This window comes from Citrus sinensis, chromosome 9 (genome assembly GCF_022201045.2).
Source record: "Citrus sinensis cultivar Valencia sweet orange chromosome 9, DVS_A1.0, whole genome shotgun sequence".
In the NCBI taxonomy this organism is placed as follows: domain Eukaryota; kingdom Viridiplantae; phylum Streptophyta; class Magnoliopsida; order Sapindales; family Rutaceae; genus Citrus; species Citrus sinensis.
The window spans coordinates 30567312-30592153 of record NC_068564.1 but is presented as its reverse complement, the minus strand read 5'-3'; the positions used below and the strand labels follow the sequence as shown (position 1 = coordinate 30592153).

Sequence of the window (24842 nt, the reverse complement as noted above, 5' to 3'; positions counted from 1 at the left end):
TATTAAAAATATTATTTACCTAAATAAATAAATTATTTTTAATAAACATTATAATACTAAAAATGTTATTTTAAATTAATTAATTAAAAGATCATAATTATAATTATTATATTTACTATTTTACATTATTATAATCAATGCTTTTTATTATATTTATCAAAAATTAATATAATTTTAATATTTATAAATTATTATTTTTAATCAAATTAACAATATGATCCTATCCTAACTAATCTCAATTTCCTTCCCTAGAATAAATTTTCTATATGGTGGACCCAATGATAAAACAATCCTACGGCGTTTTGATTCACTAAATACAGGATAGGGTGGGATTTGTTTCAAATAGTTCAACCATGATATTTTTATCTCATTTACCAAACATGCCCTAAGAATACTTTTAAGTTAATTTACAAAACTAGTCTCACTTATTATTTTCATACTTTGGTGGGAAAAAAAAATGAAAAGAAGAACATTTTAGACAATAATAATATCCCAAGTATGATGACAAACATCTACTAACATAGAGTACCCCATCTGCTGACACGGTTAGTTTGTTATCATTCATATTATATCCAAAATACTCAATTTTAGTAAGGACTATTATCGTTAATTAAAACTTAGATTTGGGTAATATTTTTGTAATTTTACTAGTCTTAAATAAAACGTGTATCAAAACGATTGTGGGCGTGTGGATGGTGATCAGTGAGCGCCCAATCCAAAGAGCAAGTCGGCAGCCCCATGAATGGAGGGAACAAGTGGTAAGGTGCCAAATACCATGAGCTGGGGCCAACGGCCCAACCCAGGGGTATTACATGTCGATTGATGGTCAGATTCAGATCACCAAAGGTAAGAAGCGTACGTAGTAGGGGAGCACCCACAGACTCAGTTAAATTATGTATATTAATTAATTAATATGCCGAAAACAGGGGCGCCAGGCAGTGGCAGGTCAGTCAGCACTCAGCAGGGCAAAGGCGAATATCTCGAAATCTTCTCGAAGTGATAACCGACACGTGTCCAGTTTCCTCGTTCCTCAAAACCCTCGCTTAAATCCACACTCCCCAGTCTCTACTCTCTTCTCTCTTCTCTCTCGTCCTCTCTTTCCGTTGAAGGCCCCCCCGCCCGTAGCCTTTGCCTTCTACCTCTCTCTCTCTCTCTCTCTCTCTCTTTCGCCCGCTCGCGCGAATTGTACAATCTACTTCGCTTTCTGTGTGATATCCATTTACTCTCTCTCTCGCAAGATTCTTTTGCTTATCTCTTGAGATCTCTCCCTCCCATCTCCCCTCACAGACATGACATGGACCAATGATCATCAAGATGTCTGGTAAGAATTTTCCTAACATTTTCAGTTAGTTATTAGTTAAAATAACGTTTTCTGTTTGATTACTTTGATTAATGTTCGACATTTTTCTCTTCATCCACGTTCGCTCTCAAATCTGGTTGCGCAAACGAAAAAGATTAAAATCCAACACCGCCCATTTCTAAATTTCTCTGCTTTCCTCGTCTTCTCTTCAAATTTCTTTATTTTTTTGGTATATTAGACTTGTAGTTCAATAAATAAATAAATAAAAGAAGATTCAAGGTTGTATTATAGGTTGAGTTGTGAGCTGAGGAAGGGAACAAGTTAATCTTTTGATTTGATTTTCAATAAAGTAATTAAAGCCAAGAAAAAGGGGTTTGTTTTGGGTGGGTTGTCTTACTTGTGTGTCGTTTGGGAGTTGGTGTTTGAAAGTGGCGAAAATGAGTTTAGGTGCGGCCGAGGATGATTCGGCTTCAGAGATTCATATACCTGCTGAGATAGACTGGCATATGCTCGATAAATCCAAGTTTTTCTTCTTGGGTGCCGCTTTGTTCTCTGGGATATCTGCTGCTCTGTATCCGATCGTTGTGTTAAAAACCCGTCAACAAGTTTTGTCCACACCGATTTCTTCCTTCAAAATGTCTTTTCAGATCATGTGTTATGAAGGTTTTAAAGGGTTCTACAGAGGATTTGGTTCCTCTTTGATGGGGACGATCCCGGCTCGTGCGCTGTACATGACAGCACTCGAGATCACCAAGAGTAACGTTGGGACTGCTACTGTTAGATTAGGATTTTCTGACACTACTGCTACTACCATAGCTAATGCTGCTGCTGGGTTGAGTTCTGCTATGGCTGCGCAGTTAATTTGGACCCCGGTTGATGTTGTGAGTCAAAGACTTATGGTTCAAGGATACAGCAAAAATAATAGCAAAACAATAGTCCCTAATGTGAGTTCTTGTAGATATAGCAATGGTCTTGATGCTTTTAGGAAAATTTTGGTTGCCGATGGTCCAAGAGGATTATATAGGGGATTCGGGATATCAATTTTGGCATACGCTCCCTCTAATGCAGTTTGGTGGGCTTCTTACTCTGTGGCAAATAGGCTCATTTGGGGTAGTTTTGGTTGCCATATTAGTCAAAAAGATGAAAATTCTGCAAGTAGTGGGTGTACTGGTTACAAGCCTAATTCAAAGGCCGTAGTGGCAGTGCAGACTCTAAGCGCAGCAATGGCTAGTGGTGTTTCAGCGCTAATCACTATGCCACTTGATACAATTAAGACTCGTTTACAGGTTTTGGATGCAGAAGAGAAAGGGCAAAGAAGGCCACTGACTGTTTTGCAGACGGTTAGGAATCTGGTGAAGGAAGGCGGATTTGCTGCTTGCTACAGGGGATTGGGGCCAAGGTGGGCTTCAATGTCTATGTCTGCAACAACCATGATCACTACCTACGAGTTCCTGAAACGGCATTCTACTAAGAGCCAAGAGAGCTTGAGATCATGACTTGAACCGCAATAAGGAACATGATTTGCTTCTTGTTTTCTTTATCCTTTGTTGGCTTAATTGGCGGCTTGGCGAGAGGGCTGGCGATTGTAAATTCCATGTTCTTTTTTCCTTCTCATTTTCTTCTTTGGGTTTTTTTAATCATGTTGAAGATCACTGGAAACTAGTGTAAACTTGTACAGTATCAGAAAGGTATCCGTCTTTCCCTTATCTATGATTATGTAATTTCCAACTCTCATCTATGTCATCAATACTGTACAAGTATGATGTTTTTACCTTGAGAACAATGAAAGGGAAGGTTCTGAAAGTGATCAAGATGTTACTCAAATTATTATTGCCTTTTCTTGCATTGTATCTTCCTAATACAACATATGGCTGTGAGTTGCCGGCAAGTTTTATTGACTGAGGGTCCATTTAGGATTTAAGTTGGACACTAAATTATTTGTTAAATATTAGTTATTGTAATTTAAAAGTTATGTTGATATAATTTTTTACTTATATGATAAAAAATTTATTATATCTTTAATAATTTTATTAAAATTATTATTTAAAATTTATATTTACTACATCCTATTAATTTTTATTTTATAATTATAAATTTTTTTCAGAGCAGCTGTAATTTAAAAAGTATAAAACTTCAATTCCAAATAAAAACAGAATCTAAATTGTCTTTCGAGAGGGGTTGGTTGATGTGAGGTCATTTTTATGCTATTCTTAACTGACTCTTGGCAATATAATTATGTTTTTATGCACCTATAATTGCATCAAGAAGAGTCAGATGGTAAATGCATCATTTTACAAAAGGGCAAATGGCTCCATCCCTTCTCATTTTCTATGGCCGAGTGAGCGTAGGAGGAAGCTTTGTGCTTTGTTAATTGTTAAGAATAAAGCTGGGGACCGCTTCTAAGATAATCCCAAGAACCCGCAGCAGCGAATCAGTCTTTTACTTGTTAGGGACACGATAAGGCTGAGGTCACATTTTTGACGGGCATGAGTGAATGCAATCACACAATGTGTAGGCGCAGGTGGATGACACGCGGAAGAATTCCAGAGGACCGTTACCTCTGCCGTTTCATTATGCAACTTTTTTCTTTTTCCCCGGAACATGATAAAAATGTTATGAAGCATTTGACGACATCCCTAAACCGTTCATAATTTGCCTTTGCATGCGGGACTAAATTATTTTACCAACGAAGATGTAAATTGAATGCTGAATCTGGACCTAATGAAAGTATATGCACCAAGAATGAGCACTATGTTGCATATAAATACGAGAAAATTCTGACCTTAAACTAGTTTCTTCCCAGTGGCAGCTGGAAAACAATTCCCCCCCGGGAGCACAAGACTCTAATTTATAACTAAATAAATAGCAAATTTCCAACCTACACAACATCCCACAGAACCTAGACAAAGCGTGATTAAGAACAAGCCTAATAGACAGTTAGAAGTCCATATAATGCCAGAATACACAGTCGCCAGTCCCACCATCATCAAGGCCGAGCTCTCTTGTTGCTACAAGATGGGCATTTGTACTGTTTAATGTGCTCAGCCCTTGCTGGGGTGATCTTAACACACTTTCCATGGAACCATTTCTCACAGACATCACAGCAAATCCAGAACTCATCGGCTGCATAGTTCTCCCCACAAGCCCCACACAGTGTCTCCCCATGCTCCTCCTCATCTTCCTCTTCCAGACCTTCATCTTCTTCATCCTTTGATTGCACTGCCTTTGAAAACTTGGCTTGAGTTTCAGAGCCTCGCTGCATATGCCAACAGAAACAAACGGTAGTCACGAGGCAATATTCAGGAAGAAGATAACACTTAACCATGGGCCATGATCAACCATTTGTCTTTTTCTAGGTCCAATGTAGGCATGTACAGATAATGCTTCAACAAAACTCATTCAACTATCACATAGAAAATATAATTTATTTCTTTAAAACTTCACTAGGCCAAGATATTATAGAAAATGGTAATATGCAAAAAAATAAAAGCACAAAAGGGGCACATAAACGAGGTCTGCAAAAGTTCTTTGTTACCTTTGAGTTTGATTTAGATTTGCTGCTACTGTGATTTGACACAGAAGACTTTTCTTTTGCCTGTTTCTTTGTTGTCCCTGTCACAACCTCAAATATTGTTGGAAGTTCATTTATCATATTAAAAAGACGTTTCCTGCACAACATTTGCCGACAAAAATATCATGAATGAATATAGAATGTCATATTTAGAAAGACTTCTTAGTGGCAATGTGGAGCCTAGAGTTATTAACAAAACCATAATTCATTGTGTTGAATTTTCATCCCGTACAATTTTCAAACTAGAAATCGTGAAAAGAAAAATTAAGAGACATTAAATGTGTGGAAAAGTAATAACTATCATTTCAAAAAACCCAAGCAAAAAACATGGACACACATGTAACTGAGTGACAAATGAAGAAAGAAAAAGGAAGAGCAGTTTCCTACTGACAACTTATTGGAGAGTCAAAATGAAAAGCCTCAGTGGCCAGAACCTCCACCCATTGAATAGAAAGGGAAGGAGTGGCTTGGGGGATAGAGATAGAGATATTTATAGAGAGAGAGGGAAAGAGAGAGATTGAAAGGAAAGCAAATTGACACATTCTTTTTTTCCCCAAAGGAATCAGAATTAATAATGACAGCAAAATTTGATTAATCTTCATGGAAAATAAGAAATGTCCCATAAACTGATTATTACCATAAAAAGAGAAAAAAGCACCAAGCCAAAAGATAATTATCAAATATACATTATTTAATCTGTCAATCAGGTGTTTAAATCATTATAGCTACAACATAAAAGAAGAGATTAGAATGGGAGCCTGATGTAAAACTAATTAAAACTAGAGTGGGACCAAAATTCGGAAGGGTCATTTACAAAGTCAAATTGCACATCAACAAGTTGCCAAAGATAAAACCATACCTATCAGATTTATCAAAACCAAACCTAGCACCAAAGTAAAAGGCCACGGAGAGTAACCAAGCATCACTGTGGACAGCAACCAAAGACAACCAGTCCTTTTCTTGCATCCCATCTCTGGCAAAGTTGATACCCAATGCAGGCTCTGGAAGCTCTGGAGGCACTTCTTCAGCAGGTAAGTTTACCTCCCACTGCTCGCTTGGAAAACCATAGAGGCAAAGATTTTCCTTCTCTATGATCAAAAAGTATCAAATTTATGTAAAACTACACAGTTCATTAATTATTAACTAGATTCGGCAATGCAATTGTATTTGTCTGTCAAAAGAATTCTTCCTGGTAACTAAGACATGGTCCACACAACTCAAATTTAGTGTCAAGATGAGAACTGTAAAACATGTTTCATCTCCACTGAAGCACAAAATGGGAAAAGTAGTTGCGTTGCAAGAATTCAAATGCTTTCAGTAATAAGTAAATCTATAGTAATTTTAAATACCAATTATATAAGTATTACCAAGGGGATTTCAGTATGGGTTTTTTAGCCTATTTTCTGTTTCCGACCAAAAAAGTACAGAATATGCTGCATATTTCTTAAAATTAAACAGCTGAAAATGAATTAGTCCTTACCTGATTTTTTATATCCTTTTTTTTTTCAATTTAGAATGTCGATATCTTTTGGCAAACTGAAGTTAGAACACCAAAATAGTATTTCCAACAATTTCCAAATTTACTCTCAGCAAATACTATAGTGTCACATGCTTTTACTATTTCAACCATAATCTACCAAAATTCCCCTAAAAGACGGAACATCGAGCCCAACAACTGAAGACCCCCTAGGACATTCAATGCAGAAAACAGCCATGGCTCTCAAAAATTAGTAAATAGCTACTCAAGTCCAAATCCATAAATAAGAAAATAGTTCAATGCATTTAAAATAACAATGACAAATGTGTTCTAGCCGAACAGTTTTTCACATCCAAAAACCAGAAAGAAACTTTTTTAAAACTGAAGACGACAACAATGACGTCACACTGGGTGTTCTTTAAAGGCTGATTCCATACAAAATAAAATTTTACAAGATACATCAGCCAAGACTATAAAAGATTTTAGTATCTCTAGCATTCAGCTCTTTAGACCAAATTCACTAGTTGATCTTGATACACGTGGCGTGATGCCCCCTCAATTATGGAATGTTTTTGTAAAGTTTACAAATGTGCATCCTACTTTTTCAACCGTAGAAAAGAAAAGGAAAACTACAAACAAGGTATCATGAGCGTTCGTCCAAATGGTTCAAGCCACCTCGGCAACTCTTAATAACAACTCTTAAGAGTCACCCTTCTCAACAGACATGTTGTTAATGCCTTGGCTAGAAAAAGTATTGGCGACTGATTAGTCACAGAATCAAAACTCAATTACAATTATAATTTGCAAACATCAGACAGAGCTCATTAATCCATCATGAAAACACAACAGCTCCAAAAAAAATTAATAATAATAATATAAAAAAACCATTAAAGAGAGATGGCACAGCTATCCACCAATGCATCCACTATACATTATTTAGCTTATGAATCAAATAGTTTATGCACAATCGATGAAAAGCGATTGAAAAGCTTTGCAAAGAAAATTCAAAACCAAAGTTACACTATCATAGAACTTGTTGAAAAACGAAAGCAAGAAAGAAACAAGTTTTACTTTGTATAGAGTCAAAATTAAAAACAGCGAAAGCGAATAATCAGCAAATTAAACATTAATTAGCTGTGGTAAAATGAAACAACAACAAAAAGAACTTTAATTAACGTCAGATTTTAAAGAGAGAAAAACAGAAAAAGCTTACCAGGGTCACACTGGTGGTAAAACTCTTCAACCTCTGCAAAACCACCAGAAAATTTCCATTAAAAAGTTCTCTTTCGTGAAAAGAAAAAGATAAAGAAATACCCAAAATTAAAAGGAAAAAAATAGTGAAAGGAATACCAGTAGTAAGGGCTTTAACCATGCCAGCTCTTCGGCCCTTGAAATCGCCAAAAACTTCTTCAACCGTACGCGGATTGTAGCCTCCACCTGCGTCCATCACCGAATCAAATTCTCTCGCACCCTTTTTCTTTTTCGTTGTTTGTTTTCAGATTTACAGAGAAGAGAGATCGAAGTTCGAAATTGGCGAGAGTGAGAGAGAGTAAGAGTAAAGGAGGGAAAGATGTGAAAATATTTTGACCACTGTTGAGCAAAAAGAAGTGGACTCAGTGTGTGAGAACGCGAGAGTCTAGAGGATTTGAATCGGATTGAAAGTGTGTTAATTAACCGGATTTGATAAATGTGGGAAGAATCCGTGAACCGGCTGCCACTCGGTTTTCTGGCCCTTATTTTTCGAAAGAAAAAAGAAACCCTAAAATAGGGAAAGGGCTCGATGGTTTGTTTTTAAAATTGAGACCCACTTGGATGTTGACGCGTGGTGGGTTGCATTGGTAAATTGATGCGACCCGCGGGAGGGTTAAGCCACTCAGATCTTGCAGGTCGTCATCGTGTGGGGCTCACTCAATTCCGTGTTTGTCTAGGTGGCATCGGCTTTGCCAAGGTGGCCCGTCAGCATCTATCTATTTGATTGACCAAACAACTAATTCGCCTACGGCTCCAGAAATCTAACTGGCTTTCAAAAATGATATTCCCAACCGAAACTGCTGGAAAGCTATGTAGCAGCGGTTACTAGTAATATGTGAATACTGATGGATGGAACACCTGTTGCATGCTCGGTGCGAACCTTCTTCAATTATTTATTTTTTCCCAAACGTTATTTAAAACTATTTTAATTAAATACAACGATATAAATAAGAAAAAGATTTTAATGATTTGGCAGCAAATACAAAATGCTAGTAGTCCTGGAGAGTGGAGACAGTGTTAAGTTGTGATACGAGAACCAGAACCAACATTGCAAAAGCAATATAGACATAAGTGGCACAAATTGGTCATCGACCATCGAGAAGGCATGGAATGGAAATTGTTCGGGTTTCTTTGCAAAAGCAGTCAATTACAACTCACTGATGCCGCTTCTTTCCATTTAACTATATGAATTGCAGCTGTGGAACTCAGCATTTGGACTCCATGTGATAGAACAAAAAATCAGATTGTTGACAGACTAAATTTGTCTAAAAACTGACAATGAGACACTCAGATCTTTTTCCATCCTCAACAGTTCTCTCCATAATTACTACAACTTGATGAACGAATACAAATCTGCTGATCCAAGACCCTCCTGTAACTATCCACATCAACAGCAGGGCATCTACTACACGTGTCAAAAAGTTTTTCAGCTTCAGTAACCTTCCCCTTTGCACACAACTGCTTGACAAGAACTGAAAAGCTCTCTAGACCAATGACATACTTCTTAGTGACCATTTCATGGGCAATTTGCATTACATTTTCCACGTTGCCTTCCTCGCAGTATCCTTTAAGCAAGCAACTATACATGGTGAAATCTAAGTTGTGACCACTTCTAATCATGCGGTCAACAAGGTCTTCCACATCTTGCATCCTACCTTTAGCCATACAAAGACCACATATTATTGTATTATATGACACAAAATTAGGCAGGCAATCCATTTGTGGCATCTGTTTTAGCAGTAAAATTGCTCTATCAAGCTCCCCATTTTCCACAAGAATCCTAAACACTGCATTAAAGCTAAACACAGTTGGCTTTAAGCCTCTTGCTCGCATTTCCTTCAAAAGCGATATAGCTTCATCTGATTTCCCAATTTTGCAAAACCCATTAATAACAACTTCGTAAGATTTCACATCCGGATTCATGTTAGCCTCCATCACGTTCCTAAGATATCCAACAGCTTGATCAAACTTCCCCACAACACAAAGCCCCTTTAACATACTTTTGTGAGTGGAAACATTATCCTTGAATCCATTCAACCTCATCTTTGCCATCAGCATCTTAGCCTCATCAACACGACCATTTATACACAATCCATAAATCATTGCATTGTAAGTCAACTCATTCGGCCGGCAACCTCTGTTCATCATTTCATTCATACACTTCTTTGCCTCTTCTAACTCACCTTTCTTACAGTACCCATCAATCAAAGTAGTATAAGTCACATGATTAGGCAAGCAATCTTCGCCACTCATCATCCGATCAAAAACCAATCTTGCACTCTCCATATCACCTTTTTTACAAAACCCATTTATCATAGTATTGTAAGCAAGTAAATTAGGCTTAACAGTCATTACATCAAACACCTTCTTAGCATTTTCGATCATACCCATTTTACAATATCCTCTAATCATCGTTGTATAAGTCGAAACATCAGGCGGCACGACATTTTCCTTCACAATCTGGTGGAAAAATTCCTCAGCTAACTTGATTGAATTAACTCGAACCAGAACACCCAAAAGCGAATTATATGAATACAAACAAGCCCCATTTTCAATCTGTTTGGCTTGGTGAAACCAAAAGATTGCAGCTTTAACATTGCCGCGATCACCGTAAGCCTTAATGAGCTTGCTAATGAAGAAATCAGAGAGCTTGTTGGAATTTTTAAGAAGTGAAGCGGCAATGGAGATGAGCGAGTGAGAGAGCAAAACGTCAGTGATGGCTGTATAGCATGGAGTAGTGTGGTGATATTTGTTAGGGTTAGGGTTAGGGTTGGATGCCCAGTTAAAGAAGAAAAGAGCATGATAAGGGTTGGTTTGTTCGTAGATAACTTTGGTGACTATATTTGAGCCTAAGCAAAGGGAAAATTGATCGAGTGGTTGTGAGGAGATGTTTTTAGGGCTAGGGTTTTGTGGATTTAGGCGTTGGATAACGGAAGTTATGGAGGTAACAAGAATGCTTTGGTCCGGGATTTGAGATATGTTGGTAAGGGATCTCCGTGGGGTAGCCATTGAAACGGTTTCGGCGAATGCCGGTGTGTTTTCACTTCATATCGACTACTTATAGGCTTGACAGCTCACCTTGGACCCACTATAATCTATAGAAAGAGCTCTTCAAAATCGGCTTGTATAGTATGCGTGGGATGGAATTTAGCACTCTTTAACATTCTGCTATGCGTTCATGCTCCGCAATCGATCCCATACTCAGCATTCAGCAGTCAGAACGGCCTAGTTGGGTTGAATTTTATGTGGAAACATTATAGTTGAATTCTAATTTTCGAGTAGATTTTCACTGATCCAAAAGACAGATTTTGTTTCATTATGAGAAGCTCTGTTCGAGCTTCTGGTTTGTAGATCAAAAGAGAAAATGGGGTTCTAAATCTTCTTTGCTCTTATTTCAACAATCCTATTCATCATCCAAAAGATTATACTATTCGTATAGTTTTTTTTTATTTAATTCCCATGACAAACTAATCTACCGTGCATTATGATTTAGGATAGAGTAATGATACAGCCACAAACTCTTGTACAAATTTATTTTGTACAAACTGACGTAGCATGATAAGATTGGTTGAATGAAAATATAAATTAATAAAAACAAATCATGTGGGCCAAGTGATATTTAATTCAACCAATATTATCATGCCACATCAGTTTGTACAAAATAAGTTTGTACAAGAATTTGTGGCTATATCATTACTCTTTAGGATATTACACATTAACCAAAGTCCCTAGAGAAGGAGAAGGAACAAGTTTTACAAATCATAAAGCTTGAAAACAGTAAATACCCAAACAATCGAACAAATTAATTATTTATTTTCCACGGCACAGTACATCAGTAAAACCGCCGAGGTGGATAACTGTAGTAATTAACAGGGTACTCTTGTGTGGTGGTGTTGGAGACAATTTATAAGTTACATAAGGATATGGGCTCCATTTATGCTCGTTGTGGCGGTGACTTGTATACATGATGAGGAGGTGGTGGTGGTGATACGTACTTGAAAATTGGAGGTGGTGGTGGTGGTGACTTGTATTTTTACACAGGGGATGGTGAGGGAAGTGGAGGAGGGGATTTGTAGGCGAGCCATAAAGCAGGGCTAGAGGATGCTCCAGTGACTAGGGAGGTTGATAAAGAGTGTAAAGTGTTAAGAGCTAGGAAGATTTGAGCAACTGAAAAGTCTAAGACATTCATTGCTATTTGTGTTGCTTTGGTCGAAAATTATCAGCACTTTTTGTTAAAAGTTGGCAAAATACGACAAAGGGCAGATAATTCATTCTGAAAAGACGCGAGAATCCACATTTCTTTTGCAGAGTGCGAGCGCGCATAAAGGTTTGAGACTCATAATGTAGAGGTGCAGTTTCTCCGGTTTCTAGTTCATGGTCCATGGTGGTTGGTGGACACCCAAAGCTTGACACCACATAGTTGCAATTAGGCCTGGCCAAAAGCCTGAGACGACATATTATGTAATAGCCATAAAGAAACAAATACTTGATAAACTAAACAGGGCAGTTCGTTCTGTTATCTGACGATATCAATATATACAATTTATAAAGCAAACTTGGGAATTGCACATTGTGGGCTGACCAAGATCTTCTTCATCGTAGACGACATGACCCCCGACTCTTCTCTCGGATCAAATAATACACAGGAAAAATAACTACCATACTCACCAAGATCATCATCATATGAATAGATCGGGAAAATCATATTTGATAGAAATAACGTCATGGGCATAGCAATCTAATTCTCAATATGCATGCACAACACGAAACGAGAAGAGTGTAAAAATGGTGATTGATAATCATATTTCATGACTTAATCAATCATATGATGTACATGTGTATAATTATAACATCATACTAAATCATATTATTAAGTCTAAATGGTTCACAGGATACATAATATTAATAATAGAAATCCACTTAAAAATCGTAGTTAATTTACTATTTTGTTGGGACTTTTATTGATTCCTGAGAATTTCTCTTATTGATTCACTGGTCCAATTTTATTTCCTGTAATCTTTCATCTCAACTCTTCTTTTCAAATTCATTTTTTTCATTCTCTCTTTTTCTTTCTTTTTATCGCTTTCTTTCTTTCAATTTCTCTGTCAAATGAATCAATTATGCATGCAGCTCTCAATTTTCAACATATCTATATATGCACCGATTCAAGCAAGCAGAAGAAGCATATAAGCGAAGCATGCACGTGATCTTAACAAAGCAAACAGGTGGCTGCTTTCAATTTAATGAGCCACTTGTGGCTTTATTTTTTGGCTTAAGCCACAAAGTGTGTTACCTTAGATCTTTACAAGCACTATTAGAATGATTTTAGAGCTTGAATTACTGAAAGTACAGGTTTAAAGCTGTCAAGACAAACCAACAAGAAACCAAAGTTCAAGCTTCAATTCCATGTTAGAGATGGGATGGTATATTGGGCCAATCAACAACATAACCAGCAGAGGCATGGAACTATGGAAGTGCTTCAAAGACCATGATAAGTGAATGGATGACTCTCAAGTGCGAATCGGTTCTTGTAGTTCTGAAAACGAAATAAAAGCTAGCTCTGTCAGTGAACAGTGTTTCCGTGATTCTAGAGCCATCACAAAGATGGCCACTGCATTCTTTTAAGATTATGAAACATTACCTTATTTTCTTGTTGGTGTTTTGGGGAAAGAAACAGCAAAGTTTGAGACGATTTCCTAGTTTCAGTTTGGACTTTTCTGCTTAGGAATCAGCTAACTTCAGCTGGTTTTCTCAAAACCATATACTATACCAGGGGCCGATCTAATTTTGAAACAAAGTACAGCGGAAAAGATTGAAGCAACCAAGTGTCATTGAATAAAGGATGAATTTCGAGTATTTAAATCAGTAAATACACTATTCTTAATATTTAAAATATTTCACAGGTCATATATGTAATTTTGACAGTAGTTATTGGACGTAATCTCGTTAGAAAATAAATTTTTCCTTCCAAACACAAACATATCCACCTCATATATAATTCTGTCTCTCGAGCCCAAAAACTCATGTTCTTTACCGCACCAAGTAAATTCTCAAAGCTAATTTTGTTACAGTGGTGGTGAAGGATGAAACCAGTTAGGAGGCAAGAGGGTTGCAGCGTTTGATCGAGAAACGCTAGGATGAGGCTGGCTAGACCATACCATGATATGGACAAGAATTCCCTCCATACTGTCAATTGCAGAAGTGAGGGTGTCTTTGATTTCATTGTGATCACAACAGTCTAAGTGCCCATCACAGATAGCACCAGAAGGCATTACACTTTTTCCTTCTAATCTAGAGATAACAAGTAGATACCCATTTGCATTTGCTTCTTCAGATAGATGCCTCATTCCAGCACGGTCAGCCGGTGATCCTTCAGTCACTGAGTATACACAGAAGAAGCCCTGAACAAGCAAAATGATTCTTTAAATGATAAATGAAGATCAAAGTTAACGATGAAGTTTTTGGATGCAACAACATTACCTCCTCAGTACGTTTAATGTCCATTCCAAATCGAGCTTCTCCAAGTTCCGGTGTCATTTCAAGTAAAACTTCAGCAACTCCCGGTAGAAACCAAAGTCTTATTCCCAACACTATTTGCATAGTTGTAGTGGGATTTTGTTGCTTCCCCCCACATATTTCTCTTCCTGTGAAATTGATTCTCTCCTTCAAGAAGTTTCAAAGAATAATTTCAGTATGCAATTGGTTGCTACAAGTATAAAGCCTGTAACAAGAATTGAGCTTAAGCAAGAATCATTATTAGTCGCTATAAACTTCCATGCAATTCTCCACATAGGTTATATATTACAAGAAACTTCAAACGATTGAAATGTGTAAACAAATTACAGGTAACAAACTCTCCCAAATTCCCATCAGCGAGACTTTTAATATATCTTGTGATAAGTTTGCAGAATGTGAATTAGAAATAGACTCGGGTTGTATCAATGGACCTCTTCGCTTCTTATAAGAAAAAGAAACGTCCCATTTCAGATTTCAGTAGAAAATGTAGGACACTGAAGAGATAATGGGTGCCTGAGTGTGAAAATTATATACCGAGGTTACAATCTGCTCTGTTTGGATATTAACAAAAACAAGAGGAACCCCCGAAGAAACTGCTGCAGAAAACCAGGCCATGCATCTAGCTGTAGTGGCCTCAATGCTGTTTTCTCCCTGGAGAGGTGGGAACAAAACGGAGCTAATAACTGGGGATCTTTGGTCTGGCAAGTAGGTATCAACTTTCATCTTCCAATCATATTTCACGCCCTGTTTTCGGAATCCTCTACCGTCCACATTAACCACTTTCCTGCTCATTTCTGCATGATAAGATACACCTATCCATCTTGTTATTCGTTTATCAGAACATAGCTTCATTCAAAAGGAAAAGATGTCAAGTTGTCGTGTGGTATTATGGATTGAGTGTTTGGGACTATGTTGATTTTTCATAAATCGTGTAAAGGAAATAAGTTATATGGCATGGTGAATAATGAGGGGAGGAACCTACCTTGCAGCTCAGTGCATTGTTCAAAGGTCAAATCTCCTATAACTGCAACATGCCTGTCATCCTTAGCTGCTCTAATGGTATACTTCTTCTGTAGCATTGAATTCCTCTCTGCCACAGCCCGAACACGGAGCTTAATTATTCTATCACCCCTTCTAACCCTCAGCCATAATGCCTCAACCTGCTGACTAATCTTGCCAAGCAGCATACCAAGCTCGGACTTGGCTTTAATCTGCACAAATGATTCATGATCACCATTCTCAGCTAAACCTTCAATTATATCTCCTGGCAATGGCATACTTTCATCCCATTCTTCTGGTGCCTCTTGCTTCACCTGCTTTACACAAACCAGTGTCCGAACACTGCTCATATTCTTTTTCCTGAGAATGCAGCTGTGCTATTCCACGAAATCTAATGAGCTTATATTGAAGAAGGATAGATTTCAAAGAGGTCTTGAAACCGAGAAATCGTTGTACGAAAAGGAAAGTCCAAGAACGTCAATTTTGAGGACTCTATATCAGATCCCTTTGAGGGATTTCCCAATGCTATTGTGTGTAATTATTTGGCTTAACCAATGGTAAGAAAACACAATGCCGGCTGACAAAAGCATTCTTCTCCTCTTCCGTAGTTTTTATTCAAATTTTGGTTCCATCTGTTAAAATCTGTCTTCATTCACATCACACGGTATGATGATAAGCAACGCAAAATATGATTACAATGTACTAATTAAACAAAAATGCATCTCACTTCTTGTTCGAACATGCCTGGTCATTTCTAATAGAACGTTGTAGTGCACTAAGTGATATTTGTCAAGCAAGGCTACTGCTGACGTAATTTCAACATGTCTTCTCTCTCTCTCTCTCTCTACTCACCAGAATCAATATAATATACAAATGTAACAATTTTTTTTTTTACTCTGTCTTTCCGCCAAAAATAATAATTGTAATCAGCCTACTTCGTTCTTTGGTTTCTTTCAGCTGGTGATCCTTAGCATTAGAGAATGTGTATAAAAAAATTGGAATATGAAAAACTAGATACCTAACTCCTTATTATATACTCTTTAACATTATGTTCCTAAGTCATCTAGTGAGTCCAGCACATGCAGCAGCCATTTCTTCTTGAAGTCTCTGGATTTCTATTTGAGCATTTGCCCTCTCTTCTGCATCATTTGAACGCAATCTGCCTGATGCAACCGACATCCTCCTCTGTATGCTTTTTATCTGCATAGACCAAAAGAAAACAATTTCGATAACATAATGAGTATCGAAGAAAGAAGAAGTACGCAGATTGAAAGGGATTAAGTCAGACCTTTCTATGGGGCCATCTATGCAAACCATCTCTGCGGCATATCTTCTTCACCACAGTAGGGCATAATTTCATCCTCCTGGCTGCCTCCTCAATGGGGAGATGAAAATAAATCATCAAGTCTCTCAATGTCAACTTTCCTGTTCTCTCCCTCTGCACTAATCCCCAGCACAACAAAAAAATACTGGGTTAAAGATGATAATATAATGTAAATGACAAAAAGGAGCAGAAAGATACAATTCGATATTAATTGTTAAGTTAGATGATGAAGAGAAAATCTATCACCTGCGCCGAAAGAGAAGTCCTTGTAGTCCTCTCTGCTTCATTCTCCATATCTGGTTGATGCATTTCATTTTCTCCTGCAGAAAATTGATCATAAATCCAACACTTCTAATGACAAGTAACATTGAAAAGTTACTGATGAATTGATCATAGATAAATCAACTGAAGCGTGGATCAATTAACTAATGATAACAAGAAAAGTGAATTAAACCAACCTGAATTTGTCATTGGAGGCTGAGAATAATCATCTGTGGTTAGATTATCATCCAAGACCAACCCCACACAAACGGCTTCATAGAAATCTGAGAGTGGGTCCGGCAACATCATAAACCCTGCTTGCTTTCGCTCTTCACAATATTGAACCAGATATTCCTTCACATTCTCTATGCTTTTCTTGCAAAAACTGATCAAAGAGAAAAACTACTTAACAATGCATTGTTTGAACAAAACAGAATGATAACGGAGGATTAAATAAAGACTGGACAGAACACACAAGTACAGAAAATTAACAATGGTGAAATTAATAAAATCAAATTGGATTTTTTTTTTTTTTTTGGACCAAAACTAAATTAGGGAATTAAACTTAACAAAGTGGGAAACAGAAATTTAACTCACTCGATCATGTAATGCTGACTCGCATTGGTACTTTGTCGAATCTCAAGAATAGCATGACAGATTAAACCAAGTCTTCCATGAATCTCAAGTTTTGTTGTGCCATGGCCTATAGTATACCATCAAAATCAAGTAACACTACTTTACACAGAGTCAAAAAATTATAAAACTAAACCACCCAACAATTAGAGAATCCTAACAGACTACAAAAGCTAAAAGATCGATAAAAGAAAAAGTACCATTAGTATGAATGATTTCTCTGAGCACCAGGCAACAACTACACAAATATGGCTCCGGTGGCACTGGCCATCTTGGAAATGCCTTCATATTTGCTGCATTTTCAATCGCTGGCGTTCCTCGGTCACTCATTTCTGCTTGATTTCCTGAAGGACCCGCTTGAAAACTCCCAGCATTGCAATTATTACCAATATCCCAAAAGAGTGGATCATCAAAAGGGTCACCGGCATCCGTGATTATACCACCAGATTGAGGATTATTAGTTGAATGCGGAATCGAAGAAGGTTCCTCGAACAATGATAAATCTGCAAATGTAGGATTTGGGTTATTGATGAAATTGAAAATGTCTTCTGTGTAAGAGTTATCATGTGGGTCATGGTACGGCACAATGGCCCTAGGATCCGCCATGCAAAACTGACTTTGTGTTCAGAAGATCATTCGGTGGTGCTGCTTCTTTAAGGTAGTGGTGGCGGCGCTTGATTTTTGAAGCGCCGCCACGAGTGCTTTTGGGATTAAGTGGGTAGTAAGAATTGGAATTGTGATTATTGAAGTTCAATAATGCTACACATCCTAAATTTTTTATCTAAAAAAGTTATCTCAAATGATGTGGCATTTATCAATTAGTTGGTGAGATAATATAATTAATTCATTTGGATCTTGTAAAAAATTATCAACCACTCAATTAATGACACATTATTTGGGATAACTTTTTGGGATAAAAAATTTGGGATGTGTAGCATTATTGACAATAATGCTACACATTCCAAATTTTTGACAATAATGCTACACATCTCAAATTTTTTATCCCAAAAAGTTCTCCCAAATAATGTGTCATTAATTGAGTGGTTGATGATTTTTTACAAGATCCAAGTGAATTAATTATATTATCTCACCAACTAATTGATAAATGTCACATCATTTGGGATAATTTTTTAAAATAAAAAATTTGGAATGTGTAGCATTATTGAACTTCAAGAGGTGTGTGACAAAACAGGGAAGGCGCGAGAGGCAGTTAAGAGACCGATTTTAGACAGAGACGGTTAAGTTTTTGAAAAAAATTATGGGGGTAATTCGGTACTGTGAATGCCTTCTTTAAGGAACTCACACACTAAATTAAATATCAACTGACAAATCAGAATGCAGGGTTGGGTGCGCGGATTCTCAATGAACCAGAGAATTGGCCATTGGGTACCGTGCGCCATAGAACGTTAGGCCGTCTCCAAGTAACCATTTTGGAATTAATATTAAATAATGTATTTCTAAGACATTTTATTAATAATTAAAATAAAAAGACATTTTTTTTTGGAAATTATTCCCCAGCAACGAGAAAAATAATTTAATTCTAGTAGGCATTTTATAATATAATATTACAAATTTTCTTTTACTCAAAAGCTTTACTACCATATTTTGATTCTATTATGTTTAATCGTTTGACTAATCACTTGGCGCGTATATTTAAGTTGAGAATGACTTAAATATATCTATGATTATAGAAATTAAAAAAAAAAGATTTAATCTACATTTAGATATTAAAAAAAAAGATATTAATTTTCACCATACCAACCTTGAAAAAGAAAATGTCTAATTCTCTATAATATTTGTACATCAACTTTAAAGAATAGTGTAAACTCATTCATTACAGCTTAAACTTTTTGTAATGGAAGGCACTTTTTTTTTTCTTTTTTTTCTCTAAAACAATTCAATATTAATAAGCATACTTCTAAATCATGACTTTGCATATTAAGATTGTTGAAAATTATTCACCTTTTCGATATTGATAAAAATGAAAGGCGGATAATAATTAAAATCAATTTTTTTTTAATAAGGATGAAAAATTTTATTTATTGAATACTGTTAATCCTTCGTTTCTCATTAGTTTTTGGATTCGAATGACGCAGACATAAAATACTTTTACAGCTAGTTGAACTATGGCATGGTGAAATCATATGAATTTGAACATTCTTAACTTTGTTAAAAAAAAAAAAAGTTAAAGTAAATGGTGAAATGGAAACACTAGAAAGTTTTATGGAAAAACAATAATGAGAAATAAACGTTTTTTTTTTTTTTAAGTCTGTTATACACAGATATTACTGACATTACATCAGACATTATAATTAATATTTACAATCATACTATATAACTGGGACCACCATCATACATTAACACACTGAAGTATATGCCCAGATATTTTTAAACTCTCTCTAATATTCGAGGGGTGCCTACTCTACTCACATTTCGTAAGAGAGAGACTGTCTCCACTCAATTAATTGATAATTGAGAAAGAACTGAAACTAACCTCCATAATGCTCTTATGGAAGCTCAAACCATTACACTCAACATTGTAAGTGCAAAGCTTCTCTCATTGGACCAAAAGCCCATTGGTATGAGAAATAAACGTTAAATGAAGTGACGTCGTTTCGCATGGCATGAATTTTTTTAAAAAAAAAAAAGGAAAAATAGCTCGTCAGTGAAAATGGATCCAAAATCGAGTGTTCTGATGCCGTGGAATTGAGCTTTGAATAGAGTAAAAAAAAAAAAACAGGGAAGAAAGTGAAATGAAGTCAGCAGTAGCAATCACTTCTAAGATTCATCTAAATCTCAATCTCAGACGCAATCACTTGTACTCCCCTCTCTCTCGTTCCATATTTCTCGGAAAGGCTAAACCCGTCTTCCAATCTCCTCCTCTCATCCGCACACACTCGTCAAATCCAAATCCAAATCCAATCATGGCTTCCTCTTCCAAGCCCGAACAAGCCAGGGCCCCACCCGCCCTTCCCTTGCCCACTCCCCCCGTCGCCAAGGCAATTTCCCATTTTGCTTATTTCTTGAATCTCGATGACTGCTATTTGTGTTCTGTTGTTGCGCTTGTTTTTTCATTTATTTATTTGTTTATTTATTTTGTTCAGTTTAAGGTTGGGCTTTGCCAATTGTCAGTAACGGCTGACAAAGAAAGGAACATCGCTCATGCTCGTAGAGCCATTGAGGAGGCCGCTGAGAAAGGCGCCAAGCTCATTCTTTTGCCTGTCTGTTTTCCTAGCTCTTCTATGCATACCAGCGCTATGATTGTTTGACTTCAAATTAAGCTTTTATTATTTTATTACAGGAGATTTGGAACAGTCCCTATTCGCATGACAGCTTCCCAGTTTATGCCGAAGACATTGATGCTGGCGGTGATGCATCTCCTTCCACCGCCATGCTTTCTGAAGTTGCTCGTCTTCTGAAGATCACTATAGTTGGCGGCTCTATTCCCGAACGTTCTGGGGATCGATTGTACAATACTTGCTGCGTCTTTGGTTCGGATGGGAAACTGATAGCTAAGCACCGGAAGGTAGTTTTTCAGTCTCACCTTGAATGCCATGTCTCCTTGTAGAGTTAAGCTTATCTTGCTATCTGGAACTATGCATCTGACTGATCTTTTGTTCGAAACCCCTGTATTGTTTCCTTATTGTTCTATTAAAATCGGATATTTAATATAATAGGATAGTGGTTGATGGTATTGATGATCTCCTATGTCTTTTTTATCGCTTAGGAAGTTCTCTCTCCAAGTTTGCCTGTTTGTATTGATTAGGATCATGGCTCCCACTTTGAGGCATGTGATGCCTCTTTGTTGCAGATCCATAATTTCTGACACCCTTGTGTATGCACAGATACACCTTTTTGATATTGACATTCCCGGGAAGATTACCTTTATAGAATCAAAGTCTCTTACAGCAGGGGAGACACCAACCATTGTGGACACAGGTTTGATGTTCCTTTTGTTTTATAACGGACTTATTTCCTTTTCCCAAATTATTCATCTCTAGGCGTGATAGCAGAGGCTTGTATATATCTTATTTGTATGTTTTCTATGATTTAGTCAAATTTTTGTTGTCAAAAATCTTACGATGCTTCTATTTCTTGAATCCAATTAATGAGACATCTAGAATGGTTCTTTTACTTTCCACATGGGCTTTTTAGCTTGATAGCTTGACTGTTTAAATTACATAATGGCTTCTGGATGGTTTCATACTGTAGAGCCCCATTTGCTATATCTACCAGAAAATGCATGTAGTTTAGACATGTTTTTACTCCTAAAAGTGTGAAAATAAGGCCAGTGCTAAATTGTTATTAGCTATCAACTCATCAAGTTTTTATTTTTTATGTCCAGCAGTAATTCTGCTTATTATTTTGTTCTTCTTACGCTATTACACCAGCCCAATACTGTATTCTGTTTTCTCGACCTCTATTCGACCATCTGACAAAAAGGCATCTATTGATTTTCTCCGTCTGTTGGAAGTTTAACCATGACTGGTTCGTGCAGATGTTGGGCGTATTGGAATAGGTATTTGTTATGATATTCGGTTTCAGGAACTGGCAATGATATATGGAGCAAGAGGTTTGTTTTATTTCCATTGACCAGTGAAGTAATTAAATTTAGTATTCTCTCTGTGGATATTGCCTGCTTTGACTAAACATTAATTCCAGCAGCATTCTAACATCTTTCAGTAATAATATCAACTTTTAGGTATCTAAATTATAATCCTAGACGTGAGATTTCTTCAGTAATATATTCGATGTAAACCGGCAAAGCCATATTTACAGCTATAGTAGTTCAGCCACCAGAGTCCTTCAGAAATTTACATTACATATCTGAAGTGATATCTTAGTTTAAACCCTTGTCAGTCTATCTACATTATTATCTACTGAAAATAAAAAAAAAATCAGTTGTTCTTATGGCATGAATAAAGATGTCAAAAGCTTTCACATTGGAACCCTTCCCATTGCTCTATTGTACGATTTCAAATATTAAGAATGGTTACTTTGAAGCCTAAGGTTAGGAACGTACCAAATATCTCTTCAAGATCTTACGTGCATTGAGTAATGCCCATGCCATGATCATGTTTAATATATTCCTTTTTGTCAATTGAGGTCCATGTATTTGGCAGTTTTCGAATTGATTGCCCTTTCCACTGGTCTATTACACCAAATTGGTATTAAAATTTTCATATTGATGGGTCCTGTTCGTGATTGCTGACAATGACAGCATTAAGATTTTGACATCAGGTGCTCACTTGATATGCTATCCTGGGGCATTTAACATGACTACTGGGCCATTGCATTGGGAGTTATTGCAGAGGGCAAGGTACTAATGTATTTTAGATATTGGCGTACTTTGCTTAATAAGTTGTGCAGGGATGAGATACAGATATTGTACCATTAACGCCCAAAGACTGATAGTTTTCTTTTCATATTATATGATGACTATTTATGATTTATATTTTTTTCTCTTCAACTCTCTGTGTTTCCCCTTACCCTATACTTCCCTGCCTTTGGTGATTCAATAATATCCTTTTTTCTCAATAATTCAGACTGCCGTAGTATTTGCTATTTTCTGCTTTACATGATGGCTGATATCATTGTACTGATTTTTTCTTTGCTATTTCTTATGCAGGGCCACAGATAATCAGGTACTTCCACACAGCCCTTTTGTCTTGTTTTAGATTAGTTCTACATCTCAGAATGAGTGCCTTGATTCTTTTATCACTATATTTAAGGAGAAGCATGTTGACACCGAAAAATTATACATTTGAATTTCCAAACTTCACCTCTTGAAAAATGGAAAGAAAACTATCAATGTGTTATCTGGGAGATAGGAAAAGTATAAACCAGTTAATGTTTTGACTTTAAATATCAAACCAGTTAATGTTTTGACTTTAAATATCAAACCAGTTAATGTTTTGACTTTAAATATCAACATAAATTATTAGACTAAGGGGGGAAGGGGCATTATCACTGGGACAGGAAAATATGGTTATTTTGGGTTTTACAATTGAGAATAACTCATTGAAGGAAGACTTGAGCTTAGAGAAAGTATTATCTTACAATGTAATGCACATTATTGCCCTACGATGCATTTATCCATCTGCCCACTCATATTCCAATGCATACATAGATTCCTATTGCCTATTGTTTAGCATACTCGTTGTATAGGTTTTCTTCTGACAGAAACATATATGAATACATAGGATCGTTGTGCTTATGGTTTAACTTCATTCCTTTCAGTTAATAGGTTTTCTTTGGACAGAAAATTTATGAAGAAACTAAATGAGCTTCAGTTCATTACTGCATGCAGCTTGCAGTTTGACGGCTGCCAAATTTGAAACATGTAAACTACCAAGTGAAAATGAAATTCCTAGGGTTTCAATATACACGGTGATTCAATGTGTTTGATATGTTAAAATTTTGTATAGAGGCATATTTCAACTGCATCTCCTAATTAAAATACAAGTAATCTGCAAGCAAGGCATCACAGATTTGAACCTCTCCTTTTAAGTCATCCATGTAACAGTCAATACATTGGGTTCATCTGTGCTATACATACGAGTGGTTCTCATGGGAACTCCATTCCTTGTTAAATGAAAAATGGCAGTTGTACGTGGCAACTTGTTCGCCTGCTCGAGATGAAGGAGCTGGCTATGTGGCCTGGGGCCACTCTACTCTTGTAGGACCAGTAAGTGAATGCTTTCTTTTTCAGCTTTGTCAGTTTCTTTCTTGCTATCATGAAAACTGGGCAAGCTTCTGCACTGTAAGTTCTATGAGCAAAAGTGCTGATTGAAAGAAATGAATATGACAGTTTGGAGAAGTTTTGGCTACCACTGAACATGCTGAGGACATAATAATAGCGGAGATTGATTATTCGATACTTGAGTTAAGAAGGTGATGTGACTTTGCAACCCATCAAATAGTCCTGTTGCACAAAAATCTGGTAAAATGCTTATTCATTTGTATTCTCCCTCTAATCAAGTGCCAACTCAAAATCCAGGACAAGCCTTCCATTATCAAAGCAAAGGCGAGGTGATCTTTACCAGTTGGTTGACATTCAAAGGCTTAACTCTCAGTGATTCATGCGCAGAATATTAAAATATCTGTATGTTACATGAAGTTTGACTCGATGAAGATGATGAAACCATCATGGCCTTTAGAGAATCTAGATTTGGCGATGTGAATTTGACCATTGAAATAAACTCTAAAAGAGCAGTCAACATGTATTTTCTCCAATTTTTTTTTCCAATAGCACAGATCAAACTATGCCGATAAGCACAACTGTATTAGCGTGGGGTAGTGTAGTGACATTGCATATGGTTGGCTGCTATATATCCTTTACAACTACCTACTACATGCAATCAGAAGGTACTGGCATTCAAGAAGAGGACGACTTAAGAGTACATTAAATCTGGCCTCCCTTGAAATGGTTAATTTGCATGCCTGCGCTACATCCAATTAAGAGATACGTGTGTTTGTCTTTCTATTGTAGATAAAAGCAGCGGAGATA

The 24842-nt window shown here is 36.8% G+C and overlaps 6 protein-coding genes across 6 annotated transcripts; 2 read left to right on the top strand and 4 right to left on the bottom strand.

Moving 5' to 3' along the window:
- The first annotated feature begins 1061 nt into the window (after positions 1 to 1061).
- Positions 1062 to 3107, top strand: LOC102609468 (uncharacterized). Its single transcript, XM_025097740.2, has one exon. It carries the CDS (start codon positions 1738 to 1740, stop codon positions 2794 to 2796), a length of 1059 nt encoding a protein of 352 aa, XP_024953508.1. The 5' UTR covers positions 1062 to 1737; the 3' UTR covers positions 2797 to 3107.
- A 925-nt stretch (positions 3108 to 4032) lies between these two features.
- Positions 4033 to 8072, bottom strand: LOC102609956 (PHD finger protein ALFIN-LIKE 4). Its single transcript, XM_006474404.4, has 5 exons — positions 7699 to 8072; positions 7562 to 7594; positions 5731 to 5959; positions 4836 to 4968; positions 4033 to 4556 (listed from the first exon to the last, which is right to left on the bottom strand). The coding sequence occupies exons 1-5, from the start codon at positions 7793 to 7795 to the stop codon at positions 4287 to 4289; spliced, it is 762 nt and encodes a 253-aa protein (XP_006474467.1). The 5' UTR covers positions 7796 to 8072; the 3' UTR covers positions 4033 to 4286.
- A 635-nt stretch (positions 8073 to 8707) lies between these two features.
- Positions 8708 to 10935, bottom strand: LOC102610264 (pentatricopeptide repeat-containing protein At1g09900-like). Its single transcript, XM_006474405.4, has one exon. The coding sequence runs from the start codon at positions 10606 to 10608 to the stop codon at positions 8905 to 8907; it is 1704 nt and encodes a 567-aa protein (XP_006474468.1). The 5' UTR covers positions 10609 to 10935; the 3' UTR covers positions 8708 to 8904.
- A 1529-nt stretch (positions 10936 to 12464) lies between these two features.
- LOC102610568 (uncharacterized) lies at positions 12465 to 15605 on the bottom strand. Its single transcript, XM_052434453.1, has 5 exons — positions 15098 to 15605; positions 14650 to 14909; positions 14080 to 14262; positions 13241 to 14000; positions 12465 to 13135 (listed from the first exon to the last, which is right to left on the bottom strand). Exons 1-4 carry the CDS (start codon positions 15462 to 15464, stop codon positions 13665 to 13667), a joined length of 1146 nt encoding a protein of 381 aa, XP_052290413.1. The 5' UTR covers positions 15465 to 15605; the 3' UTR covers positions 12465 to 13135; positions 13241 to 13664.
- Positions 15606 to 15804: 199 nt separating this feature from the next.
- On the bottom strand, positions 15805 to 18065 carry LOC102621663 (uncharacterized). Its single transcript, XM_006474608.3, has 6 exons — positions 17533 to 18065; positions 17297 to 17402; positions 16897 to 17084; positions 16685 to 16758; positions 16403 to 16552; positions 15805 to 16314 (listed from the first exon to the last, which is right to left on the bottom strand). The coding sequence occupies exons 1-6, from the start codon at positions 17936 to 17938 to the stop codon at positions 16174 to 16176; spliced, it is 1065 nt and encodes a 354-aa protein (XP_006474671.1). The 5' UTR covers positions 17939 to 18065; the 3' UTR covers positions 15805 to 16173.
- Positions 18066 to 20005: 1940 nt separating this feature from the next.
- LOC102610878 (omega-amidase, chloroplastic) lies at positions 20006 to 24607 on the top strand. The gene is made up of 10 exons (XM_006474407.4): positions 20006 to 20331; positions 20437 to 20553; positions 20634 to 20858; positions 21178 to 21271; positions 21831 to 21905; positions 22574 to 22652; positions 22962 to 22977; positions 23940 to 24020; positions 24144 to 24226; positions 24333 to 24607. The coding sequence occupies exons 1-10, from the start codon at positions 20086 to 20088 to the stop codon at positions 24409 to 24411; spliced, it is 1095 nt and encodes a 364-aa protein (XP_006474470.1). The 5' UTR covers positions 20006 to 20085; the 3' UTR covers positions 24412 to 24607.
- Positions 24608 to 24842: the final 235 nt, after the last annotated feature.

Excerpts from the sequence above, each read along its gene's own strand:
- LOC102610264 (XM_006474405.4), bottom strand. The coding sequence starts at position 10,608 with ATGGCTACCCCACGGAGATCCCTTACCAACATATCTCAAATCCCGGAC.
- LOC102609956 (XM_006474404.4), bottom strand. The coding sequence starts at position 7,795 with ATGGACGCAGGTGGAGGCTACAATCCGCGTACGGTTGAAGAAGTTTTT. Across the intron at positions 7,595-7,698 it reads GGTTAAAGCCCTTACTACTG|AGGTTGAAGAGTTTTACCAC; the intron begins GTATTCCTTTCA and ends GTGGTTTTGCAG. Across the intron at positions 4,969-5,730 it reads GGTTTTGATAAATCTGATAG|GAAACGTCTTTTTAATATGA; the intron begins GTATGGTTTTAT and ends AATGTTGTGCAG.
- LOC102610568 (XM_052434453.1), bottom strand. The coding sequence starts at position 15,464 with ATGAGCAGTGTTCGGACACTGGTTTGTGTAAAGCAGGTGAAGCAAGAG. Across the intron at positions 14,910-15,097 it reads ACAATGCACTGAGCTGCAAG|AAATGAGCAGGAAAGTGGTT; the intron begins GTAGGTTCCTCC and ends CTTATCATGCAG. Across the intron at positions 14,263-14,649 it reads CAGAGCAGATTGTAACCTCG|GAGAGAATCAATTTCACAGG; the intron begins GTATATAATTTT and ends AACTTCTTGAAG.
- LOC102610878 (XM_006474407.4), top strand. The coding sequence starts at position 20,086 with ATGAAGTCAGCAGTAGCAATCACTTCTAAGATTCATCTAAATCTCAAT. Across the intron at positions 20,554-20,633 it reads CCAAGCTCATTCTTTTGCCT|GAGATTTGGAACAGTCCCTA; the intron begins GTCTGTTTTCCT and ends ATTTTATTACAG. Across the intron at positions 24,227-24,332 it reads TCGATACTTGAGTTAAGAAG|GACAAGCCTTCCATTATCAA; the intron begins GTGATGTGACTT and ends CTCAAAATCCAG.
- LOC102621663 (XM_006474608.3), bottom strand. The coding sequence starts at position 17,938 with ATGGCGGATCCTAGGGCCATTGTGCCGTACCATGACCCACATGATAAC. Across the intron at positions 17,403-17,532 it reads AGAAATCATTCATACTAATG|GCCATGGCACAACAAAACTT; the intron begins GTACTTTTTCTT and ends GGTATACTATAG. Across the intron at positions 16,315-16,402 it reads ATAGATGGCCCCATAGAAAG|ATAAAAAGCATACAGAGGAG; the intron begins GTCTGACTTAAT and ends TGGTCTATGCAG.
- LOC102609468 (XM_025097740.2), top strand. The coding sequence starts at position 1,738 with ATGAGTTTAGGTGCGGCCGAGGATGATTCGGCTTCAGAGATTCATATA.